The sequence below is a fragment of the Dipodomys spectabilis genome, unplaced genomic scaffold, assembly GCF_019054845.1.
Source record: "Dipodomys spectabilis isolate Male_0828 unplaced genomic scaffold, ASM1905484v1 ptg000073l, whole genome shotgun sequence".
NCBI classification, from domain to species: Eukaryota; Metazoa; Chordata; class Mammalia; order Rodentia; family Heteromyidae; genus Dipodomys; species Dipodomys spectabilis.
The window spans coordinates 464,191-484,209 of NW_024870750.1; the positions used below are offsets into that span (position 1 = coordinate 464,191).

General features: G+C 39.8%; 1 protein-coding gene across 2 annotated transcripts; it reads right to left on the reverse strand.

Moving 5' to 3' along the window:
- Positions 1-472: 472 nt before the first annotated feature.
- Positions 473-19,072, reverse strand: Gmfb (glia maturation factor beta). 2 transcript variants are annotated; one of them, XM_042682511.1, is made up of 7 exons: positions 18,965-19,072; positions 12,693-12,789; positions 9,924-9,973; positions 8,776-8,825; positions 8,118-8,203; positions 6,871-6,944; positions 473-4,316 (listed from the first exon to the last, which is right to left on the reverse strand). In XM_042682511.1, the coding sequence occupies exons 1-7, from the start codon at positions 18,965-18,967 to the stop codon at positions 4,245-4,247; spliced, it is 432 nt and encodes a 143-aa protein (XP_042538445.1). In that variant the 5' UTR covers positions 18,968-19,072; the 3' UTR covers positions 473-4,244. The 2 variants fall into 2 exon arrangements, with proteins under 2 accessions (XP_042538445.1, XP_042538446.1); XM_042682512.1 differs by having other exon boundaries at positions 8,118-8,200; positions 18,965-19,071.
- Positions 19,073-20,019: the final 947 nt, after the last annotated feature.

A 20,019-nucleotide genomic window follows, 5' to 3' on the forward strand; every position in this document is an offset into this window, starting at 1 on the left:
CGCCACTTCCGGTTTTCTGGTGGTTTATTGGAGATAGGAGTCTCACGGTCTTTCCTGCCCGGGCTGGCTTTGAACCGCGATCCTCAGATCTCAGCCTCCTGAGTAGCTAGGATCACAGGCGTGAGCCACCAGCGCCCAGCTATGATGAGACATTTCTAATAACAGCAACTTCCCTCCAGTTTCTTATGAAGTGCACAGACCATCTAAATTTGAATTTTCCCTTTCAAAGTGAGGTTCATTGTTGGACTTAATCTCACTGCCTGTACTATTCATGACATTTTCTACAAATCAGTTATCTTAACATCAGGTTGTGATTTCATATTTGTTTCATCAAGATGCTGTTTCTTTTGCCTCTTAGATTTTACAAATAAGGAAAACAGCTAAATGGTGTATGGCTGATACAAACTGGGCCAGACAGCTATCAGTAAACCCAAAGTAGGGAAGAGGCAAGCAAAAAATGCAAAGCTACAAGTCTTTTCACGTTAATATTTTATTTAAACCAGTACAAGCACCATGCTTAACAAAAAGACTGTCCAAAATAAACATGCAATTATGAACTAGCAGAGACAGAAACTCTGGCTTAAGAAGTTGTGCCAGTTGATGGTTTTGTTAAAGAATGACATAGAACTGTTAAAATTCACAAGACTCAACCAATAATGTTTCAAGCCTCCTGAATGAGATTATATTGGACCATCTACATCAGTGGGAATTGCCCTGGTATGTCAGTGATCTTAAATAATATTCAAGTAATTATATGTTTATGAATTATATTCCAAAAAGCAAGAAAATACAGTTTCCATTACAAGTTTAACATAGTAGTTTTAAACATTACATGAATGATTATTGATTTGAAATGTCAAACAGCCTAAAAGAAAACAAGTTTCTCAAGAATATTCAATTTGGGACCATTGGTTTCAAGTGGCCTAGAAGATTATTTATATTCTTCCAGAAATACAAAATAAGATTTGCCGAGAAATGTTTGATACACCTTTTCATGTATGTTGTAAAGGCTCAAACTTTGTAGATTCCAGTATTATCAGTCTATGGGACAAACAACCATACAAAGAATAATTCTATGAGTAGAATACCAGTTAGTCTCTGCTTCCGCCAAGTAGCCTATCAGCATTTAAACTCATATGAAAATATCCATTCATCACTAGGTCCACATGTGGATTAACAACATTGTTCAAGTTCTAAAAGTAGTCCAAACCTTTAGTTACACTTTCTTTAATCTACATGAGTAGAAGGAAAAGAGCCAAATTTAATTTGGCAATAAACTACCTTAGGTGGAAATGTAAAGTGTCAGATCAGGACAGTTTATGGCTACATTTGACTCCTGAAAATAGGAGATAGAAAGGGAGGGAAGGTGCTAACAAATGTTTACCACATAGATCATTTACTTATGACAATTTTTAAAAAATTTAGCAACACGCTCTTAAACAAGAATATGTTTAACTGCACTAGTCATTGAGTAAACTTTTTAGAAGAAGACAACATTTATTTCAGAAATCAAACAAAAATAATCAGTTAACTTTTTTCCTATGCTTCAAAACCAGAACAAAATGATGTTTCAAAATTCAGACATTTTGGAATTTCAGCCTATTAACCTGAGAACAGTTCTCTTCATGTCATTTAAGTTGCCACAAAACCATACATCCTAAATACATACTGCCATTACTAGTTGATTCAATTTTGATACTAGATGCTATTCAGAACTTACACATGTCCACAATTTCAAAACTAATGCCAGCTTAGGAGACCACAAAGGAGGTTCCCAGGAAAAAGTTGCTGCCTAAAAGGATTAAAATTAAATGAATGGGAATGCTTATTATCAGAAAGATATGGAATGTAAAATTTGGGATTGTGAAATCTGTAGTTATTATTTGTGGAAAGGCAGAAAAAAAGAGACTAGACAGGGTATGATTTTCTTTAAAAGAACAACACAAAATTATGAAATTCTGAATATAAGATTTGGAAATCTCCCTAAATAGGACAGAAGAAAAAAAAAGTCTAGGATCCCATATATCAATCTGTTTCCTTGCAAAACAAACATTACTGATAAGCTAAAAAACAAAAACATACCCAGCTCATCTCAGCCTTTAAATAAAAGCTCCTGATTAGAGGATCAGGAAACAAAGAGTTCTGAGAAAGGCAGGTCATATTATCTGACCTAATGGAGAACTTTTGGAACTTAAAAAAAAGTAAACAACATATATAAGAAAAAACAGGAACCTCATTAAAAATATACATTCTTGCAGCACTGGTTTCTCTTCTTGATGCAAAGTATGTGAAACAAAACCTTATTTCCTTCATTCAAAACATTTACATTTCTACAGAATTATAAGCAAGTTATTCTCCAGTATCAAAATACCTGTTTACAGAATTCTAAACCTTCCTAGTGAAGATTTCTTTTTCTCTCTGGAAATTGGAATAAATGAAAATTTCCATTCTTAACCCAAATAAATACATACTCTAGTACTTTCTCATCTCCCAACTTGCCATTGTGTTCTGACATCTAGATTAGCAAAGCCACTGTTGGGAGCCGAAGATGTTCCTTTCAATATTTTGAGAATTCCAACTACCATTACCTGCTTATTAAAGTTGGCACAAAGCCTTCAAAACAAAAATGCAAAAAACATATGAATAGAAAATATGCCAACATAAAAAGAATGGCTTTTTTAAGTTTGGAAATGACTACAAAATCCTTACTATAAGAATTCACCCACCAAATTTGGTTAGCCTCTAGTCTCTACTTAGCAAATTATCATTCAGCTACTTATACATTTGTTTGCAAAATATAGCAAACATTAGGATTTTTGTCTTCTGTAGTGTGCCATGTCCTAACATGGCTGATTTAGCCAACCATCCAGGTGTCTGTAGTATCTTCTGATGTTTAGGATAGAAGATGTGACTTCTATTGATGTGTTGTTATTAAATATGGCCCAAATTTTAAGGTAATTCTTAGATATGGCACAATACTAAGCACAAATAAACCTGAAGTTACCATTCTCACCTGCCATGTATCACCAACACAAGTAGATAGTCGGAATTTTAAAAATAAGAAGTTGATTTTATTACAAACTTCAAATACACATATTAGAAAACTGTTTTACTTGGGCCCTTTAAAAAAGTATTAGTTTCGCCAAATCTAGAATACTGGCAGTGTAAAAGTCTTAACTAACTTTAAAGCTAACAAATCAAAGGCACAGTATTAACATATTTAAAATAATTAGTGTTCATTAGATGTTAGGAGGAGCTTTATAAACCATTATTAACCTAGATTCAAAAGTCTGGAAATGACATAATCAAGAATGACTATAGCTAGGTGCCAGTGGCTCAAGCCTGTAATCATAGCTACTCAGGAGGCTGAGATCTGAGGATTGCAGCTTGAAGCCAGCCTGGGTAGGACAGTTATCTCCAACCAAATCACAGAAAATGCTGGAAGTGGCACTGTGGCTCAATTGACAGAGTGCTAGCCTTGAGCAAAAGGTGCTCAGGGACAGCACCCAGGCCCAGAGTTAAAGCCTCAGGACCAGCAAAATAAAAAAGGAATGAAGCCCTTGATCATTACAACTTTCCAGTTTCTAAGACTAAGATGTTATTTTCTATAAGAACACCCAAAAGTCCTAACTCTCATCATAAAAACCTAATTTTCAGACCTTAAGGAATGATTGAAGACAAGTTTCTAGAAATGATGAAAAAGATAAAAATAAACCAAAAGAGGTAGGGAAGTTGAAAACTATACTTGTAATGTAGGTTACACTTGTAAATTACAATTCATGGCTCAACATTAGGTGATTCACATCTTCAGCCCCAAATGAATGTCAATGATCAAATGATAATAAACTATTTTCACTTATAAACTTCTAATATCCAATATTTGTCAAAAGGAGGCGACTATTATCTCTCACAATCTAAAACCCAACTTTCCTATAGTGTCTGTAAATAGTAACGAATTCTGAACCGTAAGTTATAGAAATTAGTCACAAGAGTGCAAAAAGTCCCTGGAGAAAAGTTGTCCACCTAATAGTTACAAATATAAGGAAACACTTTACAAAGTTTTATTACTATGAAGATGATTTCCTCTTTGTTCAAACTTTGCACAAATGAAGAATTTTTCTTTACTGCAGGAAACAAACTGTAAGTAACAGTGTATTTTTAGGCATAAATAAGTATTTATGTCTGGTTCCAGTATGGTCAGGTTAACACACAAATAGTTTAGAATATAAACACGGAAGTTCACATTAGTGGAAAAATCCAAGTTTTTCACGTAACCATTCTTCAGTTAGGTCTTCAGTGTTTCTTATTTCAAATACCTTAATTGAAAGAAAAAAATCAACAACAAAAATTTACATCAGACTCTGACACTTTAAAAACCACATTATGGCCGGGCACCTGTGGCTCATGCCTGTAATCCTAGCTACACAGGAAGCTGAGATTTGGGGATCAAAGCCAGCCTGGGCAGGAAACTCCCTGAGACTCATCTCCAATAAACCTCTAGAAAACTGGAAGTGGCCCTGTGGCTCAAGAGGTAGAGTGCTCACCTTGAGCTGAAGAGTGCAGTCCGCCCAAGCCCAGACTTCAAGCCCCACGACCAACAAAAAACAAAACAAAAAAAAACAAAACAAAAGCAGCACAGTATGGGGCTGGGAAGTTGACTCAGTGGTAGAGTGCTTGCCTTTCATGCATGAGGACCTGGGTTCAATTCCTCAGCACCACAAAAGCAGAAAAAAGCCAGAAGTGGCGCTATGGCTCAAGTGGTAGAGCACTAGCCTTGAGCTGAAGAGCTGAGGGACAGCACCCAGGCCCAGAGTTCGGGCCCCCACGACTGGACCCAAAAAAAAAAAAAAAAAAAAAATTAGTTCTTATACATTAGAAGATACGACCAAAAAACCACATCTAAAACAATCTAGTTAAGATATTACTGCCAGGTATCCATAATTTGAGCAGCACATGGAAACACCAACATTAAGAGATTGAAAAAAAGGCTATAGTATAATGGCTATAAGGAGACAAGATGTTAACAGTAGGACAGAATTAGGGGCTTGATTCCTAGCTTAGTCTTAGTCCAAACAGAATAGGAATAGCCCAGTCATACTCACAGAGCTATCATAAGGATTCAGTGAGATTATTTACAAAAGTATAAAAAAGAGTACTAAGTCAGGGTTTGACATGTCAGCAAAGTACTGTTGTTGTTAACCACTCAGTGGTTTAAAACACTCAGTGGTTTAAATCCAAAACATTCCTAGGATACAAATTAGGACAAAGGAGATGGTTTCAGTGATAATCATATAGACTGAAGAGAAGAAGAAGATGGATTTGAAGACATTCCCAGAGTTGATGACTAGGAAAAACACCTTTAATGTGGTCCTTAAAATATGAACCTCAAAACATAACTATACCAAATTTTCTAATTCAAACTAGTATGTGGAAGATAAATTTGAGAGCAAATATCTCTTACCTTTAACCTTCAGAAACAAAACAAAATAATGGAAATACATTACATCTTAAAGTGAGTATCTCATAGAGGACTGTTTATTAATAGTCCTTTTTGGTTTCCGTTTCTGTTTTATAGCACTAGGGTTCAAACCCAGGCCTTCTGCTTGCTAGGAAGGCTCTCTCCACCACCAAGCCATACCTCTAACTTTGTTTCTCTTTATTTTTCAAATAGTTTCTCACATTTTTTTTTTTTTTTTGGCCCAGGTTTAGTCTTAGATCAGTTTTTCTACCTATGAATTCTCATGAAGCTGGGATTATAGTCATGAACCACAACACCCACTTGTTTGCTGGGGCTTGCCTCAAACTGCCATCTTCCAAGGTCTACTTCCTAAGTAGCTGGGATTACAGGCATGATCCATAGAACCCAGCAATCAATACTTTTAGCAATTTTAGATTTAATAATAATACAGTTAGCTGCATAATACAAAATTTCAGCACAACCTGGTTCATTTTAGGCTAGGAGAAAGGGCTCAAAGAAACCTCAGGTTAACTTTATCTATTAGAAATTACATCACAGAAGGCAAAGAACTCTCAACAGATGTAAGGTTATAATAGCTTTTCTGAAGCTGCTTACTTTTTGAATTGTGATTTTTTTTTCTAATCAACTTATTCAGAAAAACATATTTTGGTTCTAAGACTTTTATTTATTTATTTATCTATCGTTGGTTGTGGGATCTGGACTCAGGGCTTGGGCGCTGTTCCTGAGCCTCTATGTGTTCAAGGCTAGCACTCTACCATCAGAGCCACAGCGCCACTTGCAGTTTTTCAATGTGTAATTGGAGATAAAAGTCTCACGGGGACTTTTCTGCCTGGGCTGGCTTCAAATTAGGATCCTCAGATCTCAGCTTCACAAGAAGTTAGGATTACAGGTGTAAGCCACCAGCGACCAGCTTTCTTTTTATTTTTTTTTACAGGATAGGTTTTAAACTTAAAAGTCTTCTGCTTACCAGGTCACTGCTCTCCCACTTGAACTATACTTCCAACACTTTTTTGCTTCATGTATCATTCAGAGCTAGTCTTGTGTTTTTACCTGGGTGAGCCTTGGACTGCTATTCTTTGTCTTCAGCATAGCTGGGCTTTCAGAACACCATTCCTGGCTTGTATTTAGAGTCCTGCTAACTTTTTTTGTCTAGGCTAGTCTCAACTGTGATGCAACTTCTGCCTCACATGGAATTTCAGACATGAGTTATCATACCTGGCCACAAATATTCTATTTCTAATTTTAAAAAGCCTTTGGTAATTTATTGCTATGGTGCAAATAACCTTCCCCTACATTAAAAAACAAAAAACAAGAAAAAAACCCCACTAAACTATCCACTTTAAAGTCTCAGGGAATTATAATATCAACAAAGATGCTAATATGAACACTACCTTGGTTAGTTCAGCAGTTTGGACTAATTTATTCTTACTCCCAGCATACATCATCTGTTGTTCAGGCTTACAACCTAGAAGACAGCAATTAATATAAAAATAAGGTAATTTTAAAAAAGTAGTAAGTTTTGATTATTTTTCTCCTAAAGAAAGACATTTAAATTTTTCCTTGCCATTGTGTTTATAAGAACTTTGGCCTGGGGTGGGGAGGAGGATTGGGTAGGGGGAGGACGGGAAGGGATGGGAAGGGGAAACAAAGGAGGAGGCTACAATGCTTGATAAGAAATGTACTCATTATCTTGCCCATGTAATTGTAATCCCTCTGTATAGTATTTTCACAATTAAAAAAAAAATGTGGACCAAAAAAACAAAAAACTTTGGCCTAAACGTATTTTGAGTTTTATACTGCATACTGCCTACACAGAGACATAGTTACAAAGAAGTCTACAGATCAACAAAAATAAATTATTTTAAGATATCTGTAGATATAGACTCTTCCAGTCTTATAAACACTTAGTACTATCTTTAGTTTGACACTAAATATCAAGGTAAATTTTCAGATACTTACAACAGATAGTTTGAACTGGTAATGAAGCAGATCTGTTTCATTAAAAAGTGAATAGTGTTTGTACATATTAAGGTAAAAAGATATTGCAGTATACCTTAAGGGTTAAGGAAATGATATATGCCTAAATTTGGAGAAGAGTTCAGTGAGTATAGCCTTTACTGTGAGCCTAAACACTGGTAGCGGGAGTTCACAAGACAATTCCTTAAACAGAAATAATATATCCTAATAGCTACTGTAAGCTACTCTGGGACCATCCACTCCTAACTACTTTTAGAAAGATAAACAAAGTTTATCACGATTGTATAAAGTTCACATGGTTACAAACAAGTTTAAAATATATCATATATGTCATATATTTATAAAGTATTCCTGTATTTCAGAATCATTAAAATGTATGAATGAGTTGACCCAACAATTACACTTCTTAGACTTTATACTAAAGGTAAATACATTCTAAGAGATGATTTGTAGTAGATGCTTGCTAGGGATGTGTATGCAGGTCCATGCATCTCTTTCTCTCTCTCTCTCTCTCTCTCTCTCTCTCTCTCTCTCTCTCTCTGTCTCTCTCTCCCGTCAGCCATTTAACCATTCATCCTTAAACACAGTATGAAATCTGTTTAACAAAACATGGGTAATTAGATGAGAGCCAGTTACACATTATTTAAAGAAATTCACTTACCAACAGGACTGGAGAAAATAAAGCACAGAGGGTAGGAGACTCTTCCATCATCATGTTGATACTTATAACTATATACAATGAAGGTTTTTCTCAAGTTAAAGAATCTAAAGTTTCTGCTTTGAGATCACTACCAACTATTGAGTGGTAAACCTGTATCTTATTCCTTATACCTTCATTATTATTTTTCTACAAAATTACAACTCAGCTCCAAAGATTAAGTCATAAAATCATGTAATCTCTAAAAGAGAAAATTTAGAATATTGGTTTAAATGATTTTTTTCATTTCTTATTATAAACAAATTACAATAAAAAAAATTTTTTTTTTTTTTTGGGTCCGGTCGTGGGGCCTGAACTCTGGGCCTGGGTGCTGTCCCTCAGCTCTTCAGCTCAAGGCTAGCACTCTACCACTTGAGCCACAGCGCCACTTCCGGCTTTTTTCTTTTTGCTTATGTGGTGCTGAGGAATCAAACCCAGGGCCTCAGACATGCAAGGCAAGCACTCTACCACTGAGCCACCTTCCCAGCCCAACTTTTCATTTTTCTTAGTCTAATATATGCTTATAGATTTTCATTTGCTTGTGATCACAAGGTAAAAAAACATGTTAAAATTCTGACCACTTACAGAAGCAAATCTTTCTAAAGCACCAAGAAAAGGATATCGAGGTTGCCGTTCAGGTAGTTCATCTTTAAGTTCATCTGGTGAAATGCCCTGGCACCACAAAAAAGAACAACTTTTAAGCATCTCCTTATTTGTAAATCTATAGGTGATACACAGGCACCCATTCCATTAGTAGCTATGATTTTTTTTGTCGGTCATGGGGCTTGAACTCAGGGCCTAGGCACTGTTCCCAAGTTTTTTCACTCAAGGCTAGAACTCTACCACTTTGAGCTACAGTACCACTTTTTTTAGTTTTCTAGAAATAAGAGTTTCATAGACTTTCCTGTCCAGGCTGGCTTTGAACCTCCATCCTCAGATCTCAGCCCCCAGAGTAGCTAAGATTACATGTGTGGCCATCAGTGCCTGGCTAGTTATAATTTCATTATCACAGGCCACCAAAAAAAAAACTTCCATTTATTGACTAAATATGAGGATGACTGAACTTTCTATGCCTATGCTCCAATTGTTAGGAAATTGAGTAAGAGAAGTAGTAACTCAGAGGAAAAAACTGATCTTACACACAAAAAAGAAAAAAAAGTTCATTTATTTCTCCTCTAGTTATTTAGTTGTCAAATACTCCAGTATTTAGTAGATTTTTTATTTTTGAATTACTCTCTAAGCAATTAGAAGTTATAAAGTTGACTTGCTTTTCACTACGCATATAGCCCTAACTTGTACCAGTTATTAAACTGGTTCTCATTAATGCCTTAGAGAAGGCAGTTAAATTAGCAGAACAATGAAGCACACAATAATTAGCCCATGCACGCATGAGTATATATTTAAAGGAAGTTCAGACCTCATTTGAAAAGTATATGTAATTAATACAGCATCTTGTGAACAGTAGTTGCTTAACTATAAAAATCATATTTAAAGCCGGGCGCTGGTGGCTCACGCCTGTAATCCTAGCTACTCAGGAGGCTGAGATCTGAGGATCGCGGTTCAAAGCCAGCCCGGGCAGGAGAGACCGTGAGACTCCTATCTCCAATAAACCACCAGAAAACCGGAAGTGGCGCTGTAGCTCAAGTGGTAGAGCACTCGCCTTGAGCTGAAGAGCTGAGGGACAGCGCCCAGGCCCAGAGTTCAAGTCCCACGACCGACAAAAAAAAAAAAAAAAAAAAAAAAAAATCATATTTAACTTATTGAACAAACCTCAAGCTCCTCATCGAGTACCACCAGGCTTTTATCCTTGTCAATCTTCACTAAAATGAAAACAGAGTACAAGTTAATTGTGATTCTAATGTGCCCTTCATCTACCCAACCCATGCAGTCTCAGTCTTTGCCAGGCAAACATCTAAAATTAACACATCCACAAACACAAGCACAAAACTTATTTGTAGTATAACTAAGTATCTATTAACTAGCTTGGTTTTCTTAGGAGTCAGCTTTTAAGCCTCTATACACAATTCTCAGCATCTTGATTGCTTGTTTAGACTTAAAGTTTGGACCCCATCTTAATGTTAGGATGCAGTGAGCCTGCATGACTTCACCCTGGTTAAACATCCTTCTTGTTGTTTACAAGTTTAGGAAAAATGTGGATTGCAAGTCTCTGATAACAGAGCCTAGAGGCCAGGTGGACACGTCCAATCAGTAATAGCACATATGCAACATCCCCCCCCCCCCCACCAAGGAATGCAACATCTCCAAACCCCCCTCCCCCCAGCCAAACCTGTGTGCCAAAACTGACAAAAGTGTAGGCTAGTTTAAACTACTGCTTAGCGGGGCTGGGAAGGTGGCTCAGTGGTAGAGCGCTTGCCATGCATGCCTGAGGCCCTGGGTTCGATTCCTCAGCACCACATAAGCAAAAAAAAAAAAAAAAAAAAAGACCATTAAACTACTGCTTAGGGATAAGTTGTAACCTCACTGGTCACTTGCATGTGGCCCAACATAACTGTGCAATTTTGTGCAAGTGTTGCAATGCTATTGGCCACCTGTGTGTGGCCAGCCTAACTGCATGGCCTGTTCCCTATAAATATTAGCCCGTGCAGCTGAGCGGGGTTCGCTCTCTGCCGAAGCGGCCCTAATCGGTCAGTCTGTTTCTAGATTCTTGGTGTGAAATATAGCTTTGTCTGACTTTCGCTTTGTTTCAGTCTCATTCCTTTGGCCATGGACCCCAATATTGGGGGGGGGGGGCCACTCCAATAGTATAATATACTATATTTATGGAAAACCTTGCAAACTTGCTGGACACCAGTAGCTCACACAAAACCTCAGCTATTTAGGAGGCTGAGATCTGAAACTCAATGTTTGAAGGCAGCCTGGGCAGAAAATCCCTGAGACTCTCATCTCCAATTAACCTCCAAAAGCCACAAGTAGAGCTGTGGCTCAAGTGGCAGAGTGCTAACCTTGAGCAAAGAAGCTCATAAGTCAGTGCCCAAACCCTGAGTTCAGGCCCTAGGTCTAGCACACACACACAAAAAGAACCTTGTAACTCAAATGCAGCTTCCTAATTCTAAAAAAGTAAATTGCCAAAGAGCAATGATATCTCTATTCAAATATATCTGGCATGATTTAAAGCCAAATCAAAATAAGTTTAGACAATGTATAACTTCTTTTCTTTCCCTGTCGAACATGGGGCTTGAACTCTGGGCCTGGGCACTGTCCCTCTGCTTTTCAGCTCAAGGCGAGCACTTTACCACTTGAGCCACAGTACCACTTCTGGTTTTCTGGTGGTTAACTGGAGATAAGAGTCTCATGGACTTTCCTGCCCAGGCTGGCTTTGAATCACAATTCTCAGATCTCAGCCTCCTGAGTAGCTAGGATTACAGGCATCAGCAACCAACACCTGGATGATGTTTGACTTTTATTTTTCAGAGCCTGAAAATTTGACTCCCTTTTAGTTTTGTACACATTTTATACTAAATCATATAAAATACAATATGGTTTCAAATATCTTCACCTTCTGTGGAAAAATGGCACTAATATAAATTTCACTTTTAAGAACTATATGCCTATAGTATTTATTTGTAATAGAACAGTATTCATGGCGAAGTGTTAACCATCTCTGATTAATTCCCATCTGCCAGATGCATCTCAAGCACAATTATAGGGTTTTACATTTTCACTCCCTCATGCTTCCTTCACCTTTCTAAACCATTGCCCACATATTATATGCAATCTATGACAACAAGGAAATGTGCAAAGCATCCAATAGGGCATACAGTGGGTAGGCAATGTGCAAATAAAGTATCCTTCCCATTTTCAGAAGACACTTAAATCCTCTCCATGAAACTAGAATTGGATGGAATAAGACCAAAAGTCACTCAGGACACAATGCTGAAACTTTACCATTTCAGGGGTGGGCAAGGTTTCTTGGAGGATGAATGCCCAGGTTATTTTTAGTCCCCCAAGAAAGATAGTTTTGGAATGGTCACTACAAATGGAACTCATCATTCCCCAAGTAGCCAAGATGAGTATTTTCTCCAGAGCTAGTGGGCAGCTTACAGGACTATGGGGAAAGAAGGACATTCCACATGTGTTCCATGATATTAGCTGGTCCTTAGTTTTTAGGATTTTTTTTTTTTTTTTTTAGTTTTTGTGTTGTTGTTTTTTATTTTGGTCAGTGCTTGGGCTTGAACTTAGGGCCTGGATGCTGCCCCTGAGGTATTTTGCTCACTGCTAGAGTTCTCCCACTTTGAGTTACAGCTCCACTTACGGTTTCCTGGTAGTTAATTGGAGATAAGAGTCTCACAGATTTTCCTGTCTGGGCTGACTTTGTACTGTGATCCCTAGATCTCAGCCTTTTGAGTAGAATCACAGGCGTGAGCCACTAGCACCTGGGGAGTCCTTAATTTTTAAAGATGACGTGAAATACAACAGGTAGAAGCGATATTACTCTTTAAAGGCTATCAAGGCAATGTAACCATAAGATTAAAACAAACAAAAATCATGAAACTTTTGAGGCAATCACTTTTAGCTTACTTATAATGGCAGCATTGTTTGTTTCTTTGCGAAAACGAAACTTTCTCAGCTTTTCCACTAAATCTTCAGCAACATCGCAAACCACCAAAGACTCACTCTACAAAAGAGAAAAGACAAACATATAAAATGCCATGACTTCAATATATACACAGATGCTAAAGAATTTTCAAATCTACTAATCTTTAGATCTACACTTTTTAATCATATAGATTTGCTCATCTTCTTTGTAAGATATACTTTAATGTTCTCTTTGGCTAGCAAATGTTTAAAAAACCAGGCACATAAAAATACTTATCTCGTCAGAACTGGAGAAGGGAGGGAAACAGAAGTCGAGGATTGCCAGGTGCTAGTAGATAATGCAGGCACAGCAGTTTTACGCTGTGCAGGAAGAACAGGAAAATAATCACCTTCCTGTGTGGGGAATTCACAATTATGGAGATAAATAAAAATAGTAAAAGTAGCTGAGCACTGGTGGCTCATGCCTGTAATCCTAGCTACTCAGTAGCCTGAGGATCACGGTTCAAAGCCAGCCCAGACAGGAAAGCCTGGGAGACTATTACGTCCAATAAAACCACTAGAAAACTGGAAGTGGCTCTGTGGCTCAAGCGGTAGAGCACTCGCCTTGAGCTGAGAGCTGAGGAATAGTGCCCAAGCCCAGAGTTCAAATCCCAGGACAGACCAAAAAAAAAAGTAAAAGTTTAAAAAAAAAATTGGGGCTGGGAAGGTGGCTCAGTGGTAGAGTGCTTGGCTTGCATGCATGAGGCCTGGGGTTTGATTCCTCAGGCACCACATAAGCAGAAAAAGCCGGAAGTGGTGTTGTGGCTCAAGTGGTAGAGCACTAGCCTTGAACTGAAGAGCGCCCAGGCCCAGAGTTCATGCCCCACAACCGATAAAAAACAAAAACAAAACAAATCACAGGAGTAAAGATGAGTAACAATCTAGACATTTAGTATCTTGACTATAGAGATGAGTATCAAGAATACACAGAAGAACAAAGCAGAAAATCAAATTGAAAAGCTACAAGAATTATTTAGGAATCGTGAAGAAATATGAGAACTTTCCCTAGAAATGATCAAAAATACTTTCCATTTTCTTTTCTTGCCAGTCCTGGGGCTTGAACCCTGGGCTCCCAAGCTGTCCCTGAGCTTTTGTGTTCATGGCTAGCTCTCTACCAAGTCAGCCACAGCTCCACCTCCAAAAGCACTCTTCTTTTAATACTGTTGAGGGATGTCACAAGGGATGTCAATCCTCTCTCTCTTTTTAGAAAGTCTTGTGATGATGCCTCAAACTTGTGAACCTCCTGCTTCAGCCACCCCAGAAGCTGGGATTCATCCTCCACAACTACTCATTTCTCTGTTTTTAATATGTAAAACATCATATTCATATAAAAGTACAGACAATGAAGCCCTATGGATAATTACTCAGCAGTAACTACTATTGGTTTATTTCCTCCAATCCATCAACAATGACCCCTAATCTACATCAAAGCCAGAAGCCATAAAATATTTTAGTATGTATTATTTAAAGGACAGTGTATATTTATTTATTTATTTATATACACACACACATAAAGATAGTAATTTTAACCCACCAACTGACAATTTTCAGGGTACTGGTATAATCCTACTTACTCAGAGGCTAACAACTAAGGACTGAAGTTCAAAGCCAGCCCAGGCACTGCTCTGGAAAGTCTGTGAGCCTCTTCTCTTCAATTAGCCACCCAGAAGTGGAGCTGTGGCTGAAGTGGTAGACCACCAATCTTGAGCTCAGGCGCAGTACCCAGGCCCTGAGTTCAAGCCCTAAGACTGGTACACACACACACACACACACACACACACACACACACACACACACACACTCTCTCTCTCTCTCTCTCTCTCTCTAACAATTCTAGTCTCAAATATCTAGTATTCAAATACCGCCATTGTTTTAATTTTTTTTTTTTAGGCCACTGGTTTGATTGAGTCAAATTCCAAATAAGTCCTTTTACTTAGTGTTCTCCCTCCCTCTCTCTCTCTCTCATCCTGGGGCTTGAACTCAGTGTTTGGGCACTGTCCTTGGACTTCTTTTGCTCAAGGCTAATGCTCTGTCACTTGAGCCACAGCAGTACTTCTGGCCTTTTCTGTTTATGTGGTACTGAGGAATCAAACCCAGGGCTTCATGCATGCTAAGCAAGCACACTACCTCTAACACATTCCCAGCCTTTGGTCTCTTAGACCTATTCTAAGTAAGCATTTCATCATAATTCCAAATCATTACAACTTCCAATTTTGACTTAAAATAAAAGTCCACTTGCTTTATCCCTGTGTTGGGTAAAAGACAGCATACACTAAAGCAGGAAATAGTTATCAATTTTAATTGTCCTTTAAATTCAGAACATTGGAAATATGTAAGTTATGATATACACATGTTATTATACAATATAATAAATATAGATATTCTGTTAGACAAACTGCAAATACAACTCATCAAAAGGTACTATCCAATAAATAACACTCCTGTAGGAGTTAAATATTTCCATCCTTTTAGTTCACTTTCAAGAGATTAAATCAATCAAAGGGAACTTACTGAAGCTAAGATTCAATACCAGTTAATTATTTCCTGTTTCTGAAAGAAGATAATGAAGCTAGAAAACTGGAATTTCTATTCTGTCTTTGAATAAAGATAGAATTCATTAGTGAAACTAATATACAATTCAGATTTTTGTTTTAGCAAAGATCAATTTGTCATGAAAGTCTTATCCTCCAACTGATAATCACAGTTGTTCGTGCAAGCTTGATATGCTAGGACCAGAAACCAGGTGAAAAAGTAGAATACTTATGTACCATGGTTAAAGCCCTGGGCTTAATCCCCAACATGACCGGAAAAAAAAAAGGTGATTTGGTTGTATCTTTTTTTTTTTGTCAATTGTGGGACCGTAGGCTGGGTGCTATCCCTCAGCTCTTCAGCTCAAGGCAAACACTCTACCACTTGAGCCACAGCACCACTTCCAGTTTTCTGGTGGGTTATTTGGAGATAAGAGTGTCACGGAGTTTCCTGCCCCGGCTCGCTTTGAACTGAGATCCTCAGATATCAGCCTCCTGAGTGGCTAGGATTAGAAGTGTGAGCCACTGACACCCAGCTGTATCACTCATTTTTGCATTTTGCCATTTGCCAATACACAGTCAGGCCTAAAATTCCATCCTATGAAGAATCAGACTTGACCAACATTTACCTTGTGTCCTTAATAGAATCATTTAAGAATGAATGTATCATATAAACAACTCTGCGTGGTAAATATTACCCCAAGATAGTTGAGCTGAGGTATTCATTTACTGATCTGTCTATACTAAATGAAGATGTAATGAATGTCAGCACCACACTGAATGCTAGAAATTCAATCATACTTTTCTGCCCTGGTTCAAGCTTCAATCCTTCAGTTTTCAGCCTCCTGAGTAGCTAGGATTATAGGCATGAGTCACCAGCACCAGCTTCCTGGAGCAAAGAACAGCTCTACATAAAAAAGATTAGGTAAAAATATATAAGCTGGTACCTGTGATAAGGCTAGAAAATAGAGATACATAATGCAGCGAAGACTTAAAACCATTGAAGACCAACAGCACCACTGAGGACTTTTCTATGAAACAGCTCATGCAAGCCCTTTTGATTAAAGTGAGCTCAGTGCATCCAAGATAATGGATAGCATGACCTAGGCACTAAGAGGAACAGATACACGGCCTACAAAGCACTGGGTCAGAGTCTAAGTATTTTGCTTCCTATTCCCTGGCCAAAATGTGTTTGAACTAGGGTGAGGAAGGAAATCTTGGTCAGATTTGCACTTTTAAAAGATCTTGTTTGCTGTGGTTTGAGGAACAAACGCAGGCAGCAGGAATACAAGTTTAGCTAGTGGCCGAAACTAGTCCAGATAAGAAATGAAAAGCAGCTAAGAGAAGTCACTGAAGAGCAAAATGAAAAGGAAACGAAATGCTAAATAATAGTTAATATGCATTAAACACTACACAAAACACTGTTGAACATCCTTTGTGTACATTTCTCTTTCATTCTCAGGACAAGCTTGTGAGATGACTACTATCACCATACTCCATTTTTGCAAGTATCTTAGTTTAAGTTTCTCTCCAAATTCAGAGCTGGTGGAGCTAGACCTACCTCAAATAGCCTAACTTCTATTCTGGTAACCACTACATAGGGGCTGGTGACATATTGGATATGGGAGAAGTGGAAGGGGTAAGGAAAAAGAGGGTTACCAAGAGGACTCCCAGACACAACCTTTCACTCAGTTACGGAACTTTGAGTTTAAAGGGAAAGAGCATTTTGTTTTGCTTTTAAACAAATGGAAGTGACTTTGAGGCACCAGAGTGGTAAAAGCTCCTCAGATATGTTAACTAAAGAGTGGGATAGGCTGGGAATGTAGCTTAGTGGTAGAGTTCTTGCTTAGCATGCATGAAGCCCTGGGTTTGATTCCTCAGTACCACATAAACAGAAAAAGCTGAAAGTGGCGCTGTGGCTCAAGTGGTAGAGTGCTAGACTTGAGCAAAAGAAGCCCAAGGACAGTGCCTAGGCCCTGAGCTCAAGTCCCAGGACTGGCAAAATAAATAAATAAATAAATAAAAGGTGGGATATAAAATTTGGACTGCATCTTAGAAGCAAGTCTGAGACACAAGTTCATGTCATTGGAAGACAAGTGGTAACAAGTCATGAATATAAGAGAAAATAGAGCCGGGCACTGGTGGCTCACACCTGTAATCCTAGCTACTCAGGAGGCTGAGATCTGAGGATCATGGTTCAAAGCCAGCCGGGGCAGGAAAGACCGTGAGACTCCTATCTCCAATAAACCACCAGAAAACCGGAAGTGCGCTGTTGCTCAAGTGGTAGAGCACTAGCCTTGAGCTGAAGAGCTAAGGAACAGCATTCAAGCCCAGAGTTCAAGCCCCATGATGGACAAAAAAAAAAGAAAATACAACATGGAAAATCAAAGATTAGGATGGAGCCTAGGGCTTCTGCGTGCATTGGAGAACAGCATGTGTGGGAAACAGATGGATCAGCAGGAAAAGTAGGGAGGAAAACCAAGTTTTGTATTCCAGACACCAAACAGGAAGAAGAGAACGCTTCAAAAAGGAAAAGTGAAGCCGGGTGCTGGTGGCTCACACCTGTAATTCTAACTACTCAGGAGGCTGAGATCTGAGGGCTCGAAGTCAATCTGTGCAGAAAAGTCTCGTTTCAAATAAACTACCCAGAAAAAGTTGGAAGTGACACTTGAACCACACTCAAGGGGTAGAGCACTACTAGCCTTGAGTAAAAGCAGCTCAGGGACAGAGCCCAGGCCCTGAATTCAAACCTCAGGACAGAAAAGAAAAAAAAAAGAAGAAAAAAGAAGAAAAAGAAAGAAAAGGAAAAATGTCACCGCCCTGGAATGCAGCTGAAAGTTAGAAATGATGACACCTGAAATTCACTGGATTCAGTGACCATCACAAGACCGACTCCATGGAAAGTGGGTGGGAGTCGAGGGCCACGTTTTCTTGTTTCTAATGAAACCTGATCACATTTTTAAAACCCGCTGGGAAGGAAGATCCTTGATGACCACGGATTGAATCCTCCACTTTAGTTTTACGTGTGGGATTCACGGAAGGTGAAGTACGAAAGCCATAGCCGAAAGCTAAACTCAATCTTTTGACAGTTTAAGGCCCAATGCCAGAGCCTTGGGGTCAAAAGGTTCCAAGTGAGGTCACTCAATGAACGCTGGGATGAGGAGAAATCTGCTGGGGAAGGCAGGAGGGGAAGGGGAGGTGGGGTGGGAGAGACAAAAAAATCAGCTTAGGCCAGGCCCAAGGAAAGCCAGCCAGTCCTCCCAGCAAACGCCGCTAGGCAGGAAGTGCTGGGGGCTCGCCGATCCCCCACGCCCCGTCCCCGCCCAGGCCTGGCTCGTGGCCTCCACGGGCCAGAACCCGCCCTGCCCCCGGGCGCGAACCCCCGGCGCGTACCCCAGCCTCACCCCGCCTCACCCCGCGGGGCCCGGCGAGGATGACCCCCAGCCCGCTGCCCTCCCCGCCGGCGCGGCACGCTGTCCCCGCGGGGCTCGCTGGGCGGGCGGAGGCCGTGCTCGCCGCCGGCGGCCGGGGCCAAGTTTCTGCCCGCGGGCCCCGGTGGGCAGCCGGGGTGGGAGCGGCCGCCGACCCGCCCCGGGCGCGGCCCGCAGACACCCCGCTTCTGGAAAACAGGAAAGCCCGGCAGGCTGGCCCAGCCCTGCGGCCCACGCCCTCCCCACGGCCACTCACCATTTTCCTTCCGGCCGTCGGCAGCCCGTCGCCAGCTCCTCGGGCCCCTTTAAGAATGGCACCGCACCCTTCCTGCCCGCGCCCGGCTTAACCGCCCCCGGCTAGAGACGGACGGCGGCCGCGCAGGCGGGCACGTGACCGCGGACGGCAGCGAGCGAGGCCCAAAATTCCCCGGGACGCGAATCCGCCGCTGCCGACGCCCTCTATCGGAAGGTGGAACCGGTCCCAGGGGCGCAGGGTTGGGTGCCTTGAGGCTTTCTTCAAGCTGCGAGAGCAGATTATCTAGGTGCCCAGATGGAGTTGGTGGTGTTAGTGGTAAACATGGATGCTGATCACGCTTTACCTCACAGATGTAAGCCCTTTAAAATGTAGGCACGACTCTTCCATCATCTCCCGACCCCCGCCCAGAACTTCACGTCTGATCCCTGCCAACTTCCAGAACTTTAATGCATTTATTTTTCTGATAGTGTTTATTTACTGCAACGCGGTTGAACGATAACCGATATTTTAATGAGCCTTTTCATACACAGGCCACTGCCTAAGGGCCTGTTGAAAAGTAAACTACATGTCCTGTCTTGTCAGGTTAGATGACTTCTACCCAACTGTTAAAATTCACACAACTCCTCACCAAACATAGCGAATCCTATTGTATGGGAATTAAAAATAAAAAGTCTTGGACCAAGGTGGAAACGGATTTGGTGACAAGTGCCCAGGGGTAATAGAATTCTCAACTACAGCAATACTGACATCTGTGGTGGGGTAATTCTTTGTTGTGGGTAGGTGTACAATCTATTATTTAACAGTATTGACAGTCTCTAACCACAAGAGGTCAGGTGTACTTTTCCAGTTTCAATAAGCAAAAATATCTCCAGATGTTGTCAGATGGTGAGAGTGAAATCACTAGAAACAATGTGACTAATTAATGATCAGTATTATTCTGTTTCACATTTATAGGCAACAGAAACCTATTTTCTAATGTTGTAAGTTAATCATTCCAGAAGCCACATTTTAAAATATAGAATATTGGAGTTTTCATTTTACATTTAACAGGCTGC

Coding starts and splice junctions, on each gene's coding strand:
- Gmfb (XM_042682511.1), bottom strand. Junction 6,945..8,117: donor TATTTTCTCCAGTCCTGTTG/GTAAGTGAATTT, acceptor GCTGTCTTCTAG/GTTGTAAGCCTGAACAACAG. Junction 4,317..6,870: donor AAACTGCTGAACTAACCAAG/GTAGTGTTCATA, acceptor CTTTCAATTAAG/GTATTTGAAATAAGAAACAC.